This window comes from Alosa alosa, chromosome 6 (genome assembly GCF_017589495.1).
Source record: "Alosa alosa isolate M-15738 ecotype Scorff River chromosome 6, AALO_Geno_1.1, whole genome shotgun sequence".
In the NCBI taxonomy this organism is placed as follows: Eukaryota; Metazoa; Chordata; class Actinopteri; order Clupeiformes; family Clupeidae; genus Alosa; species Alosa alosa.
The window spans coordinates 27,354,790-27,378,346 of record NC_063194.1 but is presented as its reverse complement, the minus strand read 5'-3'; the positions used below and the strand labels follow the sequence as shown (position 1 = coordinate 27,378,346).

The window sequence follows — 23,557 nt, the reverse complement described above, 5'->3', positions numbered from 1 at the left end:
AGAAAAAGAAAGGTTTTAAAAAATTGCTGTTACATGTGCTCTTTAAATAAATTGACATTCACATTGACAATAATGGAATATATGATATGCTGCTTCTGAGTTAAAGGGGGAATATGCTATGGGCTTGCAACCAAAGGGGCAGCATGCTAAGGCAACTGCATATGTTATAGAGATGCACTGATTGCAATTTTCTGGGCCAATTCTGATTTGTCATAGAGTTTGACCTGCCCAAACCGATTTTGGCCGATCTTTTCTTTAATAGAATATTTTAACATAGAAATTGAATCAACTTTTCAATAATGGAATGGTTGTTAAAACAAGTGAACAAACAGATTCTTCTTAAAGAAGAATCTCACATCCCTTATCCATCTAAAAACACAAAAAGAAATCATGATACATTTGAACATGCTGCCACAGAACATATTTGCATATGCATTAAGGCTTAATGCATTTATGGGAGGGCGAGGGAAAAGTGGGAGTATTGCGCAAACACAGGGGAGGGGAATTGCTAATAGAGATTGATTAGGTATTCCGCCATATCAGAGAATGTCTCATAAGACGGACTCTGGCCATACATATAAAAACAGCGCACGACTGCTTTGCAATAAAAAAAAACCTCTGCCTGTTAAAAGCAGGTGTAATCCAAATTCCGGTTAAATGCGTCAATTCGAAAAAATTTCAGAGACAGCTGAATCAGTATTCAGAGCATCAGTTTTCTTCATTGTAGGCTACTGTCAAAAGCAGCTTTAACTTTTGTTTATAATATTGTATTTTCACTTCCCATTCTGCAAGACTAGGGTATTAAGTCATAACCATAGTCTACATGCAGTAAATAGTTTGAGTATTTTTTAAGTAGAGTAGAACTACTAGGCTGTCACAGACTGAGCTGTGACGACACGCCAAGATGTAGCGCTGCAGAGCGCCGCAGGCGCCATTTGCCGGCATCTTTAAATCACTGCTGTCCTGTCCTGACGCTACTCATTCTCATTACCGTATGTACTGTTTATCTTCTTAACATTGTCATTAATCACCATTTACCATAGATTACTTACACAGGGCCGAACTTAGTTTATAGAGTGCAGGGAAAGGCCTACCAGCACTTCTAGATGGCTATAGTTTGTGCAGCTCACTGATTCAAACATTCACGTAAGATATATTGTCATTCTCATTTCTCTTCTGTATATTCTTTGTCTAGTATCAACAAGTAAAATAATGCACACTGGCTGTTAAAAACTTAATTTATTGATTAAACATTTGCCATCACAACTCCGTAAAGCCATTCACTCACCATACATTAAAAACGTGCTTCGCGTTGCGTGTGGGGGAAACAGATGGACTGTTCCATTGGGAAGAAATAGAGGGGTTTCCCGGGTTCATTGTGGGGCAGCCCATTGTTACGGGGGATGTTTTAGGGGTAATAAATTAAAGCTATTTTTAGGGGTTTAGTAAGGTGTTTTTGTACATGTCAATTATTGTATGTGTTTGTGTATTATGTGTTTTCTTGTTTGATTTGTTATTTGGTAATTACAATGTTGTTATTTAGTTAATTGATTATTTTGACAGTGGGGTTATCCAGGGTGCGGGGCTACGGATAGCAATGCTCTGTATTAGGCCCCAGAGCCTCACTATGTCGGTGATGGTAGTGATGGGAACATGTCTGTCAATTGATTGTGGTTGATAGTGGTTCAGGGTCTGAGGACTTAGCCTGGCTACTTATGCCTATTTCTTTTGTTTTGCTACAGTTTTGTTTTGTTTTGGTTTTTTGCTTTTAAGCCAAGAGGAAAAAGAAAAAAAAAAAAACATTTGGTTTAGTCTCCTCCGAACTGTTGGGATCCTGCCACATTTGGGAGATATCGGGGAGATAGAGGAGAGACAAAGAAACCAAGGAAATGACCACAAGGAAAGAAAAGAAGAAAGTTGGCGAAGAAGAAGGAGCAGCAGGGGGCGCCGCCGAGCCTACAGTACCTGCTGCACCACCTGAGAAGGAAGATCCAGCTCTTGGTCGGCTTGCTAGGATGTTTGAGTCCTTCATGGAGGTGCAACGGGCCAGAGATGAGCGGCTGGATAAGGAGTCTACGAGGCAAGCCCACCAGTTCCAAGTCCTCTCACATCAGGTGAACCAACTGCAGCTGGATGTAGAGACGGCTCGAGAAAGGGCAGTTACACCAGTTCCTTCAGAGCCGCGTGTTCCGACACCTGAAGCTCCAGCAGAGGCCGCCAAAGGAGGGAGAGGCTATAAATCAAAGATGGCTAAGCTAGAGGACTCCGATAACATTGAGCATTACTTGACCACCTTTGAAAGGCTAGCTACTGTCTTTGAGTGGCCAAAAGAAGACTGGGCGGTGCACCTGATACCACTACTGACTGGGAAGGCCCGCAGTGCCTTTGTTGCCATGGATCCTCAGAAGACCTTGGACTACGATTCCCTGAAAGAAGCAGTGTTGAAGAAGTACGAGATTAGCCCAGAGACGTATCGTCTGCAGTTCAGAGCCCTGGAGACCAGTCCGGATGAGACCCCGCAGGAACTTTACATCCGACTGAAAGACCTCTTTTGCAAGTGGGTGAAGTTTGACCAGAGCAGCAAGATGGCCCTCATGGAGACCATGGTGCTGGAGCAGTATCTCCGCGTGCTCTACCCCGAAGTGAAGACCTGGGTTAAGGAGCACAACCCAGCAACAGCAGCAGAGGCCGCCCAGCTAGTGGAGAACTTTGTGTCAGCACACCGAGGCCCCAGGAGATACCGGTATGCTGGAGTGCTTGATCGTCAACCACGGGGTAAGTCTGATGGTGCTGGTCGAGTTGGTTCTGATGCTGCCCCTGCTTATAATAGCGCCCCATCACCCCGTCCCCCAGCCAGTGCTCAGCTTAAAGGCATATCTTGCTTTAATTGTGGTAAGGAAGGTCACAAGAGTCCTGTTTGCCCCCTCAGGAAACCTAAGCCCGGCTATCTCTGTTATGTACCCCACCCCACATCAGCCTTTAAGACCCAGCAGAGCAGGGACCCCACTGTTAGCATAGAGCTTAATGGGAAACCTGTCACTGCACTGGTAGACACAGGGTGTTCACAGACCTTAGTACAAGCTGACCTAGTCCCCCTAGAGTCCAGAAACAGTAATGACAAGCTTGCCATTTTTTGTGTGCATGGTGACCGGAGTGAACTCAGCACGGCAGATGTGTATATTAAAGTAAGTGACCAGACTTACCTACTTAGGGTAGGGCTAGCAACCAAACTCCCTTATCCAGTACTATTGGGTCAGGATTTCCCAGTGCTACTTGAGCTGGTAAATAAGAGCGCATGGTGTGGTGTTGTCACAAGAGCTATGGCCAAGGGGCAGCGGCAGGCACACATGGCAGAGTTACCTTTCTGTGGCGAGGATATTGTTGTGGAGCCCATACGCACCAGGGAAGGAAGGTGTGAGAGGCGCAGGCAAACAGTGGACCAGGTGTTGAAGCATACAAAAATACAGACTGAGTCAGTAGAGCCCCCCTGTTTAACTACTGAAGACTTGATGTTTAAAAGTGATCTGGCTGAGGAACAGCGTGTAGACCCCACCCTGGTCCCATTGTTTAAGAAAGCTAATGGTTCTTCTTTTATTCCTGTCCTGGGTAGAGAGGGGTACACAGTACAAAACAACCTCCTTTACAGAGAGAGTGAGGAAGGGCTGCAGCTGGTGATTCCTGAGAAATACCGTGAGCAAGTACTGGAACTGGGTCACACCATACCCTGGGCCGGACACTTGGCTTACATGAAGACCCTACAAAGGATCAGTAAGCGTTTTTATTGGCCAGGGCTCTTTGCTGAAGTCAAGAGGTATTGCAAGTCTTGTCCCCAGTGCCAGCTATCTGGAGGCAGAGGCCTCGTACATGCCCCTTTGATTCCCTTGCCAGTTGTTGACACCCCTTTCAAAAGGATTGGAGTCGATGTAGTTGGGCCCCTTGAGGAGTAAGTCAGGGAAAAGGTTTATTTTGGTTATTTGCGATTATGCCACCAGGTATCCTGAAGTATTCCCCCTGAGAGATGTAACAGCTAAACGGGTAGCAACAGCTATGCTACAGCTTTTCTCTAGGGTAGGTATACCCCAAGAAGTGCTAACAGATCAGGGAACCAACTTTATGAGCAAGATCTTAAGGCAGGTGTATGATCTGTTAGGAATCAAACGCATCAGAACCACTCCTTACCACCCACAGACCGATGGACTTGTTGAGCGGTTCAACCAGACCCTCTTGAACATGCTCCGGAAGTTTGTTGCGGATAGTGGAAAGGACTGGGACCAGTGGCTACCCTACCTTATGTTTGCATATAGGGAGGTCCCCCAGGCTTCTATGGGGTTTTCTCCTTTTGAACTTCTATATGCACATCAGGTACGGGGCCCACTGGACGTACTGAAGGAGACCTGGGAAGGTGAGACCTCAGGCCAGACCAACATCATCTCTTATGTGCTGAAGATGCGGGAGAAGCTTGCAGCTGCATCCGCCTTGGCACAAGAAAACCTGCAGAGGGCGCAAGATCGGCAGAAGATGTGGTACGACCGGTCAGCCCGAACTCGCTGCTTCCAAACTGGTGACCGGGTTCTGCTGTTGCTACCCAGCTCTGACAACAAACTGCTGGCAAAATGGCAGGGGCCCTATACAGTGACGCGGAAGATGGGACCGGTGACCTATGAGGTTCACATGCCAGACCACCGTAAAAGGCACCAAGTCTTCCATGTCAACATGTTGAAGGAGTGGAGTGAGCGGCCGCAACCACAGCCAGAAGCGTCTGCCATGTTCATCCAAGCGGTGGAAGAGGAGGAAGAGTATAGCGAGCAGTACCTGCCTGGCCGTGAGGAGGAGAGCAAGCTGGACCTAAGCCACCTGTCAGAGGACCGTCAGCGGGAGCTCTGTAGCATCCTGCCAGATGAACTCTTCATGGAGAAACCCGGAAGGACTGAGCTGGTGGAACACCGGATTCACCTGAGGGATGAGCAGCCGGTGAGACAGCCGTCTTACCGAGTCCCAGAGCGTCTGCTTCCTGTCCTGAGGGAGGAGTTGGACAAGATGTTGCAGCTCGGCGTGATTGAGCCCTCCTTCAGCGAGTGGAGCAGCCCCATCATCCTCGTGCCCAAGAAGGACGGCAATCTGCGGTTCTGCTTGGACTTCAGGAAGGTCAATGCCCAGGCCAAGTTTGACCCTTACCCCATGCCAAGGGTTGACGACTTGGTTGAGCGTTTGGGCAAGGCCAAGTTTTTGACCACACTTGACCTTTGCAAGGGATACTGGCAGGTGCCTTTAGCAGGGGACTGTAAGGAGCTGACTGCATTTAGGACCCCCTTCGGGCACTTTCAGTTCACCGTGCTACCGTTTGGGTTGCATGGGGCACCTGCCACATTTCAGAGGCTAATGGACAGGGTCCTCAGGGGGAGTGAGGGCTTTGCCGCCGCCTACTTGGATGACATCATCATCTATAGCTCCAACTGGGCGGAGCATTTGCAGCACGTACAGCAGGTCCTTTCCTTGGTGAAGGAGGCGGGCCTGACCATCCATCCAGACAAGTGTGCCTTAGCCAGGGAGGAGACGGCCTACCTTGGCTACGTGTTGGGCCGAGGTGTCATACGACCTCAGGTGGGGAAGGTGGAGGCCATTATGGCTGCTGAACGCCCAACCACCAAAAAGCAGGTACGCTCCTTTTTAGGGCTGGCGGGTTGGTACAGACGCTTCATCCCCCATTTCTCAGAAAAAGCGGCTGTACTGACTGAGCTAACCCGCAAAAGCCAGCCAAACAGGGTGCTATGGACTGAGGCCTGTGAAGCAGCTTTTAAGGACTTAAAGAACTCTTTGTGTCAGGAGCCTGTGCTCCTCAGCCCAGACTTTGACAAACTCTTCACCTTGCAAACGGATGCCTCTGAGAGGGGCTTAGGTGCTGTGCTGTTGCAAGGGGACCATGGACAGCTCCAACCTGTGGCCTACGTAAGCCGCAAGCTTCTGCTCAGGGAGTGCAACTACTCTACCGTGGAGAAAGAATGCCTGGCTATAAAGTGGGCACTGGACTCTTTTAAATACTACTTGTTGGGGCGCAAGTTTGTATTAGAGACTGATCATAGAGCATTGTCTTGGTTGGGCCAAATGAGAGACACTAACGCCAGGATCACTAGGTGGTTTTTGGCAATACAGCCTTTTGAGTTTGAAGTGTTGTACCGGGCTGGGAAATTGAATTGTACCGCTGATTTCCTGTCTAGGATGCCACAGGGGGCATCTTTAGAAAGGGGGGGAAATGTCACAGACTGAGCTGTGACGCCTTTCTGCATGTAGCGCCGCCAAGCAAGGCATTTGCCGGCATCTTTAAATCACTGCTGTCCTGTCCTGACGCTACTCATTCTCATTACCGTATGTACTGTTTATCTTCTTAACATTGTCATTAATCACCATTTACCATAGATTACTTACACAGGGCCGAACTTAGTTTTTAGAGTGCAGGGAAAGGCCTACCAGCACTTCTAGATGGCTATAGTTTGTGCAGCTCACTGATTCAAACATTCACGTAAGATATATTGTCATTCTCATTTCTCTTCTGTATATTCTTTGTCTAGTATCAACAAGTAAAATAATGCACACTGGCTGTTAAAAACGTAATTTATTGATTAAACATTTGCTATCACAACTCCGTAAGCCATTCACTCACCCGCCGTTAAAAACGTACTTCCGCGTTGCGTGTGGGGAAACAGATGGACTGTTCCATTGGGAAGAAATAGAGGGGTTTCCCGGGTTCATTGTGGGGCAGCCCATTGTTACGGGGGTGTTTTAGGGGTAATAAATTAAAGCTATTTTTAGGGGTTTAGTAAGGTGTTTTTGTACATGACAATTATTGTATGTGTTTGTGTATTATGTGTTTTCTTGTTTGATTTGTTATTTGGTAATTACAATGTTGTTATTTAGTTAATTGATTATTTTTGACAGTGGGGTTATCCAGGGGGCGGGGCTACAGATAGCAATGCTCTGTATTAGGCCCCAGAGCCTCACTATGTCGGTGATGGTAGTGATGGGAACATGTCTGTCAATTGATTGTGGTTGATAGTGGTTCAGGGTCTGAGGACTTAGCCTGGCTACTTATGCCTATTTCTTTTTGTTTTGCTACAGTTTTGTTTTGGCGATTTTTCATGCATGGTTGACACTGTAAATATTTGCACGATTTTAAGAAAAGAAGAAAAAGAAAAAAAATAAACGAAGCCTTTCGTTGAAATCTGTTTGGTCTCCTCCGTCTTCTCCACTGCTGTGGCTATCCTGCCACATAGGCCTACTCTGTATGTCGCTGCTTGTTGACATCTTATTATCATGTATGATCACTAAAATTGTATTCTTTTTAATGTCGCAATCGGTTAACTCCAAGTGCGCTTGTGGTTCAGCTGTGGGCACGTAATCTGCATTGTAGAGGGGCAGGGAAGGGTGGTGATGACAGCTGTTTATGTAATGAAGTGACATCATGCAAACTTGTTGTCTTCTTCACACATGCTGAAGAATTTCCGCGCACCACAGGAGTGCATTTGACTGGCATTAAATCGCCATCTCTCAAACTGACGGGCCGGTCGCCAATCATGGCCGATCACGTGAAAATCGGCCAATTCCAGTCATCAGCCAATCAATCGATGCATCTCTAATTTGTTATGTATTTTCTTGAAGCAATGCGTTTAAAAAGTCAAACTTATCAAACCTGTTTTCATCAATTTGGCCTAAACAATGATACTAAAGCATTTAAAACACAGATATACACTTCCCATAAGTATAACATTCCATCTGTCTCTCAACACATTTTAAATTACCTTATTTTCCGGACTATAAGTCGCATGGGAGTATAAGTCGCACCAGTCAAAAAATGTGCCATGAAGAGGAAGAAAACATATATAATATAAATATATATGTTGCACCTGAGTCGCAGGACCAGCCAAACTATGAAAAAAAGTGTGACTTATACTCTGGAAAATACGGTACGGATTATTTTCTGAGTCTGAGTATGAAACTACTGACAAGGATTAAGAGGTGGGGGCTTACTAGCGTGGACTCGAACGCAACACTGCACACAGCTGACCAGGTGGCTGCTTCCATCCTCCTGTAGGTATGGGGTGGAGAGGTGACCTTCTGTGCTACCACTGGAGTTAAAGCACATTTCAGGGATTAAGGGCAAACTGCTTTGCCTCCACTCTCCTGGGCCCTTACTGTTACAATTTCTGTTGATGCCACTGCTGGTAAAATCACTCTAAAAGTCAGTAGACAAAAACACAAAGAGGTTATCGTCATGCTGAAACTATGTCTGATCCATGAGAATTATTCTTAAAACTTGATTAATGAATGCAATGGAGCAATTAAACCGAAGGCCCTAAAGGTTAGAGCATGAAAAACAGATTACACTGGAGAAAAATCACACATTCTACAATAGTTCTCTTCATTTCATTTTAAACGTTCCTCAAGCTTTTCATCACTACACAATCAAGAGTATTCCGAGAAACAGCCTGGTTGTGGGTGATTAGTAACCAATTACAAACAAAGGCCGCTGCCATACCTGGTTGTATGTATAGAAGAGCGTGCAGATTGCACAATATGGGGGTTGCTGGCCCATGCGTTGATTGTATGATTGTTCTGCCTTTATGTTGTGGGGCTGGTGCTGCCACAGATTGGTGAGGAGACGAGTCCAAACCTCACCCTTTTCTGCATTGCTTTTCTCATTGTCCTGATTGGATGTCTCATCTGATGGTGCTGTGTATGGTAGATTGAAATACATTTGTTAAACTATTAAAAAAAGATTTAAATAGCCAGAGGTGTGGGATATTATCTACAATAATATCTCTTGTAGTGTTACACATGTGCAAGCTGACATTAAATATTTCTTAAACTGACCAGTCCACAACAAGGAAACTTATGGTTATTTACAGTATATAACCTTGGTTCTCTGAAGGAGCTAAAACCAAGACAGAAATTGGTCACAGAAGCACTGAGTCACCGAGTATTGTCGATACTAGGGCTGTACCGAAACACCAAACTCACGATTTGGTTTGTATCACGATTTTTGACCCACGGTTCGATACATACCTCTTTTTTTTTTTTTTTTTTGGGGTAGACTTTTTATTAAATAACATTTAATAGCCTACCTTGGAACACCAGAGGATTAGAATATAATATTGTATATCTGTATTATTTTATATCCTGATATAAAAAGAGGGAATACTGAATTTCTGATATTTATGACAGGCTAATCTGCATAAAGTGTGCTATAGCCTAGGCCTACTATTTGTATTACAACTCTCCCTCTTTCATCCAGCTGTCTGGTTGAAACCTGGAAATATTGTAAACAAAGTATTGTAAAACCACCAATTACCAACCCTTTCGTTCGAAAATTCTAATACTTCAATTCTAATACTATTTTTAATACTTCAAAATAACATTTGAAAAGTTAATCTTACATTTTTCAGTAGCCAGTTTGGTTCTTACCGGGGGTTTTACTGCCTGAAATATCCAATTTTGTTTACCACGCTCAGAGTTTAGTGCTGGGCTGGTGGGTGCCTATTTCCAACCTTTCTCACGGCACATCAACGGTTAGACCGAGAATTCTCGTCACAAATCAAAATTCCACTGGAGCTCCAAGCGGATTTGTACACGCAGCCTTACAACACTGTTTACAGCTCTTCGAGTCACAGTAAAATGTAATTTTTGGTACATAGCTAATTTAGATACACTTATGGTGTGGGTGCTTGCGTTTCTTTAGGAATCCGCTGTCTTGGTTTGTATAGAAATGAATATTAAGTGACACATACACGTAAGAGGTTGGAAATACGGGACGGTTGGTAATAGGTGGCGTTCCTATAGAATAGTTGGCTAGCTTATCATTGTCTACTGGTTGGACTGTTCAGTTTCCCCATGTGTGTTTTAGCTAAGTTTCAAGGTAATACTTGTTCTCCTTGGGACAGGCCCTTTTGGGAAACTTTGGTATTGAGATGACCAGTCAACTTGAATGCAAGAGTTTTAAACAAATGTGTGCCGCATGCTAATGATGCTAACTGGATTTAATAGTCATTTAGCTAGTCGTCTCTTATGCATACTTGCTTTCACGATTGTGAATGTTTTATTTAGATTGTGCATGCAGAGTCGCATGTGTCCATTGAGCGAGCGAGGGAGAGCGGGGCAAAGAGAGGGGGTTTACTTCTATATTGTTTAGTAAAGTTGCACGCATAGTTTACAATGAAAGCAACGAGAGGTACGGAATTATTTGTTGGCTACCAGTAAGTTAGGCGAGAGATGTGTGTTGCTTATGCGGCCGCGTAAGCTGCAAAGCGCTGCGTGAAACACTAGAAAGGGTGTGTCACGATTCTGCGAATATCCCTTTAAGTGTGAAGTATATGAATATGAAGTGGAGTACATGACTGAAGTAACACATCCTGAAGTATAATTTGCTTCAAAAAATTACATTCATACCCCACTTCACAAGAATACTCTTATTCCACTAACTTCTACCCAACTAACTATGACAATATCGTTAGTTTTAACAGGGTTAAACAGGGTTCAAGTTAAGTTAATCAAAAAGAGGGAGTTGAGGAGACAGACCAAGTAGTGTTCTCTCATCATGATCATTGGTGTTTTCTAGCATCAGAGGATGCTGATGAGGAAGCTTGCTGAGTTGATGGCGCTGGCTCTTCATTGGTTTCTTTTCCTCAATGCCTTTCAACTGCAACTAATAGGAAGAACATGATTTCATTTTTAACTTCACGTTTCTAGAGAAATCATCAAACTGTATACAATATCTTTTATAATGAGCTGACCTTGACTGGGCTTGTTTTTATTACTGTGTGTGTACTAGACTGCTCTGGTCCTTTGTTGGGCTTTTCCTCCAAGTTGATGTCAGTCTTTACACTGGCTGGTAAGTCAGATAATGGAGTCTTCTCTGAGTTGTGCTGATAACATGTGGCTGTCTGTATAGAATAGTTGTGCACCTGTAGGGCTTCACTGGAACTCAGAGTTCTGTGAAAGAGAAGACTTGCCACTCCTGGTTTTGAAACAGATCTGGGTAGGGCTGAGAGGGAATGCAGCACACTATCCGTTTCTTGGTTTCCAGCACTGGTTCTAACCAAGGGGATATTTAAACTTGTCTTCATAGCACACACAGGTAATTGTCTCTTTTCCATTTTATTCAGTGTAGTATCTTGAGGTAAATGCTCAGCTATTCCATGTTGCTCATCCAATTTGTGCTGACTGGTGAGGCATGTGTAGTCAGGTACACCTGAAATACATTAAAAAGAGAATGAGAGTGTGCTTTCCTAAAGACACAATAATGATTGTGTATGAAGCTTTTTCTCTTAAAGATAATATGTAAATTATGGACTATAACAATGAAAAAACATGGTATCTGCTCATTCATATTTGCAGGAAATACAAAATTCTGTGAGCTGACGAAATAAAAATTGCCGAGGACAAACAAGAACATAAATATAACTAGAATGCATTTTCAAGAAAATACAAAATGTGATGGAAGATGTATCTTCAGCAGTTGAAAGAGGGCATAGAAAAAAAAATGTAATCAGCCCAAGGACCCCTTGGCTGAGAGAGACACTGAGCACGGATCCCCGCCCCACTCGTATTCAAATTTGCCGTCAATGACAGTCAACTCATTTGAATGTCACTCAGCAACTGTAGGATGAAAGAAACATGTGCAGTGGTCTCTTAATTTTTTCCAGAGATATATCTTATATTGAGAACTAGGGACGTCATGATACCAAAAATTCAGTAGTCGGTGCCAATACCAGTAAAATTACACTATTCTCGATGCCAAATTCGATACCACAGTAAAATAAAATCCCATGTGCTTAAACATGAACTTATTTATTAAAATATTTGTAAAATATCAAAATGGCATTTCTATAACAAACATACAGAGCATAACAGTATACAGTACAATGATTGGCCTTAGTGCAACAACTTAAGATTCATACATTCCAGAGGTATCATTTTTAATGGCTACTTTAACCCTGTCTTCACCAGTTCAAGTTTTTTTCTTTTTTTTTTGTCTGAAGAAACTAAATTATCAATGTCATGTTGGTGTACATATGCAAGAAGAGAATATACAGCATCTAATTGCAACCATATCACATACACGTAATTAAATCAATTAAATTACTTTTTTTAACGAATTGTGCAAAAAAAACATAGCCACGTAGCAATATTGAGATTTTAAAGGTTACTGCAATCTCGTCTGACGTCGGTTTTTATCAATTTTTGTTAATCCACTTCAGCCTGGCTCTGCCCACCTAGGTCTGGCTACAGTGGATAGTTCGAGGATAGTTCAAAATCATAACTGAGATAAACACAGTCATTGTCTCAATTTACATTCCGGGGAACCAGCTAAACTGATGAAGACAGCGCTGCAACGTTGGAGGACAGTACACATTGGTCGTAGTGTTATCCGTTTGCGTCGAAGTCTGAAATCATTCAGAGTATTGAGTAAACCAGGTCTAGTGTTATCCAATTGCCTGCAGTGAGATTTTTAAATACATGCTTGTTGCCGCCCCACGAGTTGGGCAATTACATTGTTCGTGGCCAGACCCTTAATCTTTCTAGATTACCAGGGTCTGGATTTTCCAGGCTAAGATTTTGCCGTGGCGGTTTACAAGTAAGCCTTTTTTTTTTTTAAATGGTCCTGTATGTGTAAGTGAAAAAAGCTATTCAATTATAAAAATAGTAATGCATGCAGGCCTTCACCTCTGATTCCACAAGATGCTGACAAAGTTGGCCAATGTAGATAGGCCTTCTTTCCATACTCCTTTTCATCATCCTCTTCAGATTCTTCTTCCTCCTCCTCAAATGTGCCTTTGAGGAGCATGTTCTCCGGAACCTCTAAAGCTATTTGGTGTCTCTTCAGTCCAATCCTATGTTTGGTCGGGCTGTTTGAAAAAGAGTGTGCATGGGGCAATGGTTAACTTATCAATTTTAGTGATAAAACTGTCTCTGAATGCATGATCACAAACCTCTTTGTCGGTTCTCCTGCTGTGTGGTCGTCTGTGTTGTGTTGTAAATTCTGAGCATAATCACTGCCTAAAAACTCAGCTGCCTCTGGTGTGGGTTTGGAGTGGTCAACAAGACCAGTGTCTTTCCCTGCTAGCCACAAAGCATAGCGTTCTGGCTGAAACTTCTGAACAAAGACATCCATGGAGATCTTCACCATGTCTTTCCTACATGAGCACTAGTATGAAAGTGAAAACGTTATAGGTTATATACATTGCAAGTATTACCTTTTACAACCAAGACATACCGCAATGGCAAATTAAACCAAGCCAAAGGATCTTAATTGCAAAACAATTTTCTTAGGAATGTTTTTCATGTTTTGCAAGCATGTCAGAATCAGTCCTTTGGAAAGATACAATGAAAGATAGCAGCAGCTACTCAGCAGCCCCACATCAGAAAGGTTCCTGGTGTGAATACACACATGCAATCGGACTGCAACAGTGGCGGTATGCACATACCATGGATTGGGTATGAATGAGGAATGAGTAAAAGCCTCTTTCAGTGCGTTTCCAACTTAAGTCCCATTTCAAAATTAAAATATATTCACCATTCATCTACATGCAAGGTGTACATTACAGAAGATTGTCTTTAAAATTAGAGGAAAAAAAAACCTTTATATTTTGAAATTAAATATATAGGGCTACCTATATATGCCTTATGTTGATTGTATAATTTTACAGTATTAGGCGGTTATAATAGCCCCCCACACACACACACAATATGTTGTATGGGTAAATCTCACCAGAACAGCATGTTTTCCATAATCAATCCATCTCTGCATTGCAAAATTTGTTGATTCAGCACAGTTGAATCCATGGTTGAAACCAGCATGGTAACTGTATGGAAATGTGACCATAAATTCTCCTGCTTCCTGAGTAATCTAGTCCAGGGCAGAATACATTAGACTATCATTAACTTCCAATACACTTTAAAATAACTTCAAAAAGGAAAATTACATGATTGCTGAAACATACTTTTTCAAATGGAATGCCGTATTTCCGTAGAATTGAGGGAGATATAAGAGTCATCTTGTGTCTCAAAAAAGCTTCACAGTTCTGTGAGCTTCCAGGAAAAAAACCTGAATGCATGAGCACAGGTTAGAAAAAAACCTGAATGCATGAGCACAGGTTATATGTAGTCATACTAATTATTATTACTACAAAACGATAACAAAAATGTTTATAATAATAATAATAATAATAATAATAATAATAATATTATTATTATTATTAATGACAAAGCATAAAACTGTAGACCGGACATAATCCACACTTACTTACCTTTGGCTAGACGCTCCAATCGTTTGCCGTGCTCAGGGGGAACACAGTACCTGTTTAGTACAACACATTATTAAACTTCTAGTGTTGTCTCTTAAAGGAAAATTCCAGGTTTTAGCACTTTAAGGCCCTTTTCTGGTTTGTTTTGGATGAACTAGAGTGGTGGACACCGAAATTTTGACGATTGGTCCTGTCTCGACTTTGCTGACTCGTTTTGAATCGCCTTTTCACTTCTCAGGGTGGCTGGCAATGGGCATACTGTAGTAGGCTACTCAAACATGTCCTAAAACAACCCTTAACGTTCGTTTTCAAAACTGTGCAACTCACCGAGTGGTTAGTGGTGTTCGTTGATGTTCCAAAACAAGTAGCGTAGCGAAATACAGTTTCTGTCGTCTTTTATTTGGCATTTTGTAAAATCCCATTGATTTCTGTCATTGCACGTTGATATTACTGCGCCACCGTCTATGCTTTAGGTTCAAATACGAATCATACATTACGCCGATATATTTGCTTTTAATAGTCAACGAACTCCACTAACCACTCGGTGAGTTGCACATGTTGGCATGGTCAGTCTTTGACATGGTCATAGTCAAGTGGTGTTTTTTGTTAAGAGTAAATGCTCTTTCAATCAAATGTTCACAGACATCCATTTGAGGTATATGTTACAAAGAGGTAGGATGGTTATATATCTAGTATGCTATTTCAAATAGTCCAGTGTAGGGAATGAATTGTCTACAAAAATAAGCTGGCCTGCTTGTTGGCTAAAAAGTTTCTGAATCTACAACACTTAATATAATAAAATCTTGTTGAAATATCTTGTTGAGGATATGAAACCCACTGTCTTTTGGAACTCACCAATGCCATTTCTATACAATGAAGGGTGAACAATAAAACATAAAAACTATTTTTACCAGGATTTAGGTTCTCCAAAATGTAGATAGTTGATGCTGTACAGGTCCATGTCTTCAGTATGCCAAGCAAATGTTGTTTTCCACATGCCAAAGTACAAGTAAGGCGTGTTCACCCCCTCAATCGTGATTCCACTCTCCCTCTCCACTGTATCTAAGATTGTTTGAAGGCAACCCACGTTCCACTCCTTGACAACCTTAACAACAACAAAAAAAACATTTGTCTTTACTGCCAAACTGAGTCTAAATTTCCTTTAAAACAGTAGGCCACAATAACATATTGTGTTGTGTTGTATCGATCCACTATATAGGGCCTAAACATAATATCGACATTACATACAGTACATGCTATTTGATTGGAGGCCAGTATCACTTTGTCCCACAGCAACATTAAAATAGTTCAGATTTGTGTACATTGTTTCTGTTAATAATGTATTGTATTAAGTGTCCATTTCATTATAATATTCAGATTTATAATCTTTTGGCTTGACTAAAAAATGTTAAAATACAGCCTTTCTGGAATGGTTCAGGAAATGCAAGGTAGCCAAGATGGCATTTTTTTTTTGAAAGAAACAAGATCCACTGATAACTAGTCTGTATACCAATGTGTACAATGCACATTACATATAACCTTAAAAGTCATTACAAAAGTTAATTCAGTTTAACACTCACTGGGTCATACAATGTTCCATTTACATCTGCACCATAAATAGGAGGATTGAAGGTCACATTTGTCCAGTATTTTCTTTCCAGCTCTTTAAAATTGTCATAGTGTGGGCTGCAGAACCTTTGGGTAAAACACATACCGTGGCAAAGATTAGTTAAGGATGTACAGTGAGTTGAATGGGGCAAGCTGAGCTTTATAACAGCCTGTTACGATAAATTGTATGCATCAAAACCGAAATCACGACACACATATCCACGAACCTGTGTCGCGGTGTGAGAAGGCAGAATCGCGACACACCCCTTCCAGTGTTTCCCGCAGCGCAGGCGGCCGCCTAAGCAACATTCGTCTCCCGCCTTAACTACCTGTAGCCTACATTGTCCAAAAATAAATAAATAAATAAATCATAATTTCATAGCTCTCGTAGCTTTCATTGAAGAGCTATGCCTGCGACTTTATCAAACAGTATAGAGATTGCTAAGACACGTGACCAAGATCATGGGTACGTTTGGCCGTTTGCATTGGTTTCCATGGGCATGGATTGCCGCGGATCCCCAAAATGCTTTGCGTTCACCAATAGACTGTCTCCAGAATAAGTCCCGCCTCCTAACTTCCGTATCCATCCAACCTTCGGTCGTCAAATGTCTATGGGAAATAACATGGCGTTTTGAAAGATCTGTAGGTGACAAAGTAGAAAAAGCTGGTGGGCAGATTGGCCTACACACTTCTGCCATCTAGTTTCCACTGGATTTTTTGATTGTCGGTGCCGTTTAAGTAGTATAGTCTATAGTATACTACTTAAACGGCACCGAAAATCAAAAAATCCAGTGGAAACTGGAGAGGTCTATAGGAAAATGCCATGATGACGACACATTCTCAATCTCTCGCTCTCTCGCTCGCTGGACACACCCCTCAGCATGCACACATTAAATCCAAATTAAACAATCGTGAAAGGCATCCACCCTATAACGGCAGCGTCCATTGACACTAAATAGTCGTTGACTGATCCCATCACTTATGAGAGTGGCAGAGTGCACTGCACGTACGGTAATGGTTAGGATTCAGCTCACAGCAGCTGCCCAGTCAGGAAACATATTATTGCACTTTGAGATCAATATCAGAGGTAAAGTCCTATGCAAATATAATGTATGATTATTCTTTGCATCATTACAACATCTGGATCTTAATGATTGTATGTGAAAACAAAATCTTATAGTTTAGAGGAAAGCAACTATGTTAGAATTATACATTTATTGTCACAGAAACAATGCAATTGTGCAAAACAGACCAGCATACCAGGCCTCATAGCATTCATCCTGCAGTGAGAGAGGGGATAAGAGAACATATCATGAGCTTTCCACGCCAACCGAACCACTACTCACGGATGAAGGGAGATGTGGAGAGGGAGTACCTGAGCCCTGATTTGAACCTGCTCCCGCATGTACCGCCTGTACAAGGAAACCAATCCAACATCCACTACAAAGTTCTGGCTCTATAGGGACATATTCAGGCAGCAGAACCTCAGTTTTGGGCAGCCAAGAAGTGACACTTGTGAAAAATGTGACGCCCTGTTCTCAAAATTAGCAGCTGCTACAACAGATGGAGAAAGGTCGAAGATTGCAGCCAAGAGGGAGCTTCACCACCGGAAAAAGCATACACCCAGTTGCAGGCTGACACAGAGTGGGCCAAAGCCAATGATGACAGCCATGTAATTTGTATCAACATGCAGGGGGTAGTGCACACGTCAAACCTGACACACTCCAACGTGTACTATCAAAGACAGCTGGCCAACTACAACCTGTGTATCCAGGGGATGGGCACTGACGATCCTCTTACAATGTGGCTCCGGCATGAGGGCATCGCTCACAGAGGTTCCATCGAGGTGGCAAGCTGTCTTTTGAAGTAGGCAGAAACATCTTTCGCTCCCCTAGCCCAGGCAAAGGAACAGAAGCTCATCATGTATAGTGACCGATGCTGTGGGCAGAACAACAACTGGCGAGTCCTAAACCTCATGGCCCTGCTCGTATCTAGAAGGTACTTCGGTCAGATAGAGCAGAAGTTTATTGTGTGTGGTCACTCCTTCCTTCCCTGTGACCGTTCCTTTGCCACGCTGGAGAAGAGGCGTAAGGTGTCTACTCTCTACACCCCAAGCGATGTCGCCGAGATGATCCGTGGAGCCAGCAGCAGCATCCATTCAAAGTGATTGAGATGCAATGTGCGGACTTCAGGCAGTTCCCTGATGCAACACTAAAGCGTCCATCTGGCTTCCTAAGCACATCCATGATGTGGTTGAAAGTGACAGGTAAAAAACTGAAGAGTTGGGTTTCTGAGATTAAAATCATGGGGATATGTGCGTGAAGGAAGAATCTTTATTGAATTTCTTGTTGAATCATGATTTCAGCTGAGGGTCTGAATACTTATGTAAATAGAATATTTCAGTCTTTTATTTTGTATAACTTTATGGAACACTCCAAACACCTGTTCTTGTGGAGTGGTTGGAGTATTGTGTGTAGATTGATGAAAAAAAAATTAAAAGAATCCATTTTAAGATCAATCTGAAAAATAACAAAATGTGGAAAACTTGAAAGGGTCTGAAAACTTTCCGGTTGCACTGTATCTATGATGAAGGTTCATTTGAAACATTGTTGAACGTTCAGATGAACATGGTGACATTTTTGTGAAATTCATTTAGTGTCAACAACATCCTCACATAGCCATCAGACCAAAGACAGATCCCCTGTTGGGTACCATTCCAACAGATCATTTGTTGTGTCAGTGTGCCAGACATCTATGGACGCAGTGCTCGCCAATACAAACTTGACCAAAAGGACCATGACAAAATGATGTCACTGCTTCCACAATTTCTTGGATAATAGTTAGACACTATTCAATTTAATTTTCAATGACTTATTTTCAACAACCTAGCAACCAACTGAATTATCATAGCAACAACCTAGCAACCACCACAGCAAGCAATATGATTACCCCAGCAACCATCATAGCAACCGTTTTCTTTTGCATAGCAACCACCATCACTATGTCAACCTAGCAACCACCATAGCAACCAACAAGATTACCCTAGCAACCATTATAGCAACCACTTTATTTTGCATATCAACCACCATATGTTCCCTAGCAACTACCAGGCAACCAACTGAATTATCATAGCAACAAACCAGCAACCGCCACTATGTCAACCTAGCAACCAACATGAGTACCTTAGCAATCAGCATAGCAACTGCTTTATTTTGCATAGCAACCACCATATGTACCCTAGTAACCATATGATGTACCCTAGCAACAACCTAGCAACCACCACTGAAATGTCAGCCTAGCAACTACCATAGGAACCCACATGATTACCCTAGCAACCACTTTATTTGGCATAGCAACCATCATTTTTGCTATTACATTATACACTATTGTAACTATCTCTGCATTATCTGTTTTAACTCTGTATGGTATTTTAAAATCATATTTTTTGCATTTTCATGCACTGGTAATTCCATGGGAATTGCATTTCTAGTTATTGTTGTTATTATGTAAGGGATAATGTATAGAACGCTGGTCATTATTGGGAAAATAAGTCCCGACAGGGCACCCTGAAGGGACTTATTTTCCCAATAATGACCGGCGTTCTATACATTATCCCGCTTATTACACGGCTACTTGCCAAAACGAAAACTCCCCACGATATGACTTTATCCTACATAGCCTAGCCTATTTGTTACCGTTCATCGTGGCATTTGCTGAGAAACAAATAGTTTGCAACAACACATGCTGAACTTGAATTAAACATTCTTTAGAACACAGCTGATCAACCCTCTGCTTTCACTTTTGAATGAAGTTCCAGTCTTTTTCTAGTGATATGAAATACCTGAATTAGAAGCACAAACTCCGCACTATTTTTTCAGGAGGTCCTTTCCTCAGAAATATTGACCGCTAGAACTTTGGGAAATCATATTCAAGTCAATGGATCGTCCTACTTGCCTTGTGAAGAGGCGTGTAATAAATTATATTATAGATATAGATAGATAGATAGATAGATACTTTATTGATCCCCAAGGGGAACAATATTATTATTATTTTCCAACCTATTCTTCAATAAATCTTTCAATCCTTCATGAGACATGTCAATAAATTATAAATAAAAAAAAACAATGACATAAATTATGAAAAATATTTGTTTAAATAATAAATTGAAAGATATATTGATGTATATAAATTACGGACATATGTATTGACCAATACATTGTCACATACAATGATGAATTGACACATAGATTGATACATAATTAAAGATATGTCACAAAAAATCCTCCAAACTAAATGTGATTAAGTTTTCAGTCAGAATTTTCATTTCAAGCATTTCTTTAGGATGCAATGTTTCATGCCGATACAGGCTAATTGTATGTTCACTCAGAAATCCATTCTGAAAAAGCAAATCACTCGCCCAGAGACACTTCACTCTCTCATTCATTGACACACACACACGCACACATATACACACACACACACACCTCACTTACCCACTCAATTCAAGCTGCTACTCAGTGTTCAGGGGCCGTATTCACAAAGCCTTTTATCTTACCACTAGGAGTACTCCTAAATCGCACTAAAAGATTTTAAGAAGAGTTTTCTCTTATTTTCTAAGTTATTCACAAAGCCTTTCAGACCTACTCTTAGTAAGGAAAAATGACAACTCCTAAACTAAGAGCGAGTCTTCGTTGCTATGGATGACGTCATTACTCATGCACCAGCTTGACTGAAGTGACCACCTTGATTGGCTGATGATTGTAACGCGGGAATGATTCCAAACACCTCCCTTACGATGATGAGTGACAGGTGACAGGTCTGAGAATGTAGTGCAAAGGACGGAAAATGATGAATAACTGAATAAAAAGGCCTAGCCTTAATGAATAAAGAGTAAGGCAAAACAAATAGCCTAGTAGCCTAATGAAACATTGGCCTACGGATTGATGCAGTAGGCTAGGCTATCTTTGCAACATTATTAAATTAACCTGTCACCATATACCTACGTTTGCAAAGAGGAGAATATTTTAATTTGATTCACAATGAAACGTTACATTTAATTTACACGTTGACAATGAGTAGTTTTGGTTGTTGTTGGTGGCGTTATAGCATCCTTTTTATGCCTACAATGCAAAATTGTTCCCTCGCGATTGGAAGCTCCTGTTGCCGCATACCCATTTCAAAACATCGCAGCGTGAAATGCCACAAAAAGCTGTTTGTGAATAGGTCTTAGTGAGTTAGGAGTCCTCTCGACTTCTTTTAAGCTGTCCCATACTTAGGAGCTACTTTTAGGTCTAAAATGCTTCGTGAATTACTTTTAGTGAAAAAAATTAGGAGTGACACGCCCATTATTTTAAGGAGTTGCTCCTAAATTCGCCACTTAGGAGCTACTTTTAGCCTTAAAATTCTTTGTGAATACGGCCCCAGAAGTCTAAGCCAGTATTTAGTATGCAATCTAACTTGTTTTGTCCGAGAGAAATTTAAAATTTTGTTAGTCGCTGGGCTCATTTGAGTTGGAACATTTTTAAGATATCTTCAATTGGAAAAAAACTGCTTAGTCTTTGACTTGGACTGGTAATCCCTAAATTGAGACTTCTCCATCCTTGAATTTGGACTGGACTGGACATGCCTTAATCCACCTCTTGCTCTAACCCACATGTCTTGTTTCATTTGATTAAATTCCAAGGCCCGCATCCACAAAGCTTCTTATCTTATAGCTAAATTGCACTAAAAACTACATTTCCTCTTGAAAGTTATTCACAAAAAGACCAACCTTTAGTAAGAAAAAATGACGACTCATAAGATGAGAGAAAGATTCTGTTTCCTATGGTTGACATCAATGTTTGTGCACAAGCTTTTTTGCTGTGACCTCAGAGATTAGTTGATGAGTGATAGGTCTGTGCTGGTGAGTAGACATGCGCTAAATGACTAAATAAAGATTACAGGCTACATATGAAATAATAACGGATTACATAAACAATTGATCCAGTATCTGCAACAGAGGTGGGACCAAGTCATTGTGGCTGCCACACAAGTCAAACCGTTCACTAGGTTCTCGGCAAGTTCCAGTAATCAACCGATCACATAAGCCTTTCTAGTGCATAAACTAGATGATTATATTCATGGAAATTTTATCGATGGGAAAGTATTATATCACATACCTACAAATAGCCTACACATAGGCCTAATGTTATCGTGGTAGTTACTTTAAATAAATGCTTAGAAGTGAATGACTGTAGGCTGCAGGCTGTCACGAGGATGAGACCGAATGTAACCGTGCATGCTGTAGGCCAATGGTTCTCAAACTTATTCTTTCATTCCCCACTTTGATCAAGGGGACCTTTTCGAGCCCCACCTATCCCTCATCGCTCTAAGAAAGTGGTAGGTCAAGCTTAAAATTGTCAAATGTACTGACATAATGACAAGTTCTAAATATATTCTCTTCACCAGAGTTAAAATCAGCTGGTGCTGCAGATATAATAATAAATAAATACATAATGTGCCATTGTAAATTAAAACACACATATTTCTGTTTTCCAGCAACATATTAGGAAGCATAGGCCAATATTTTACAGCATTGTACACTATATTCAATGAAAAACCAACATGCTGCATTAAATGGATCCATAATCCAGTCATACTGAGCACTGCTGGTTGGGAAATATTTTTGAAATAAACTTTGCAGGGATGTGATGTAGGCCTACTGTTTAATACACGGGATCACAAGAGTGGCTCCCGAAGCAGACGTTTCAGTCAGATTCTCAAAGGCATAATACTGTTGCGATCGAGTCGCCTGTCCCATACCTCAAGTTTTTTGGTGAAGGCAGTAATCTTATCTGCTAGGTGAGGTAGGTGCTTGTCTTTGCCTTGTAACTGGAGATTTAACTCATTGAGCTTTCCAAATGTATCGCTAAGATAGGCCAGCTTCGTCAAGAAATGTTCATTAGTGAACGTGCTTGCAGATTCAAACATACGCTCTTCCTCCAAGAAGAGGCGACTCGGAGCTCAAACACGCGCGACAGCACTTTACCTCGGGAAAGCCACCTTGCCTCGCTGTGAAACAGTACAGCCTTTTGGTCAGCTCCCATCTCCTCGCAAAGTGCGGAGAATAGACGCACTTTTAAGGGCCGGGTCTTGATGAAATTCACCACTCTCAACCTCGTTCAAAATCTCATTCAGGTTGTGACTAAGCTGCCTTGACACGAGCGCTTCCCTATGAATAACACAATGCGTCCATTGCGCATCGGGTGCTACCTGGGCCTAGGCTACAGATAAAAAAAATAAATTAAAAAAAATGTTTTTCACGTCAGCATGTCACCCCACCTGGCATGTCTCCAGTTTGAGAAACACTGCTGTAGGCTACCCTTTCGTGTCTTGGTTCTCGGCAAGTTTGATTCATTATAACCAGCCTTGTGCATCGTAGATGATGGCAATTTACACATTATCGATGGGAAAGTAGGTCTACATCTCATATTAGCCTACACGTCATGTTATCTTAAAGTTAAAAAGTTAAATGTTAAGAGAAGTGAATGTTGCTGGATTCATAGTAGCCTAATAACGAAGACAATGCCAGGCTGAATGAGACCTTAACTGAGGGTGATCTAATATTATCAAACGGTCTAGATTCTCGGCAAGTTCGTTATTAACCAAGCCTTAGG

General features: G+C 41.8%; 1 protein-coding gene across 1 annotated transcript in view; it reads right to left on the bottom strand.

Annotated features, from left to right (window-relative positions):
* Positions 1-23,557, bottom strand: part of kdm4ab (lysine (K)-specific demethylase 4A, genome duplicate b) — a 73,948-nt gene that overhangs the window by 28,525 nt on the left and 21,866 nt on the right. The window contains exons 4-14 of the mRNA XM_048245633.1: positions 15,875-15,989; positions 15,206-15,399; positions 14,298-14,347; positions 13,992-14,095; positions 13,760-13,897; positions 12,981-13,195; positions 12,715-12,896; positions 10,782-11,239; positions 10,567-10,693; positions 8,531-8,724; positions 8,023-8,227 (exon numbers count right to left, since the gene is read on the bottom strand). Coding sequence (XP_048101590.1) covers positions 8,023-8,227; positions 8,531-8,724; positions 10,567-10,693; positions 10,782-11,239; positions 12,715-12,896; positions 12,981-13,195; positions 13,760-13,897; positions 13,992-14,095; positions 14,298-14,347; positions 15,206-15,399; positions 15,875-15,989 — 1,982 coding nt within the window. The remainder of the gene's footprint in view (positions 1-8,022; positions 8,228-8,530; positions 8,725-10,566; positions 10,694-10,781; positions 11,240-12,714; positions 12,897-12,980; positions 13,196-13,759; positions 13,898-13,991; positions 14,096-14,297; positions 14,348-15,205; positions 15,400-15,874; positions 15,990-23,557) is intronic.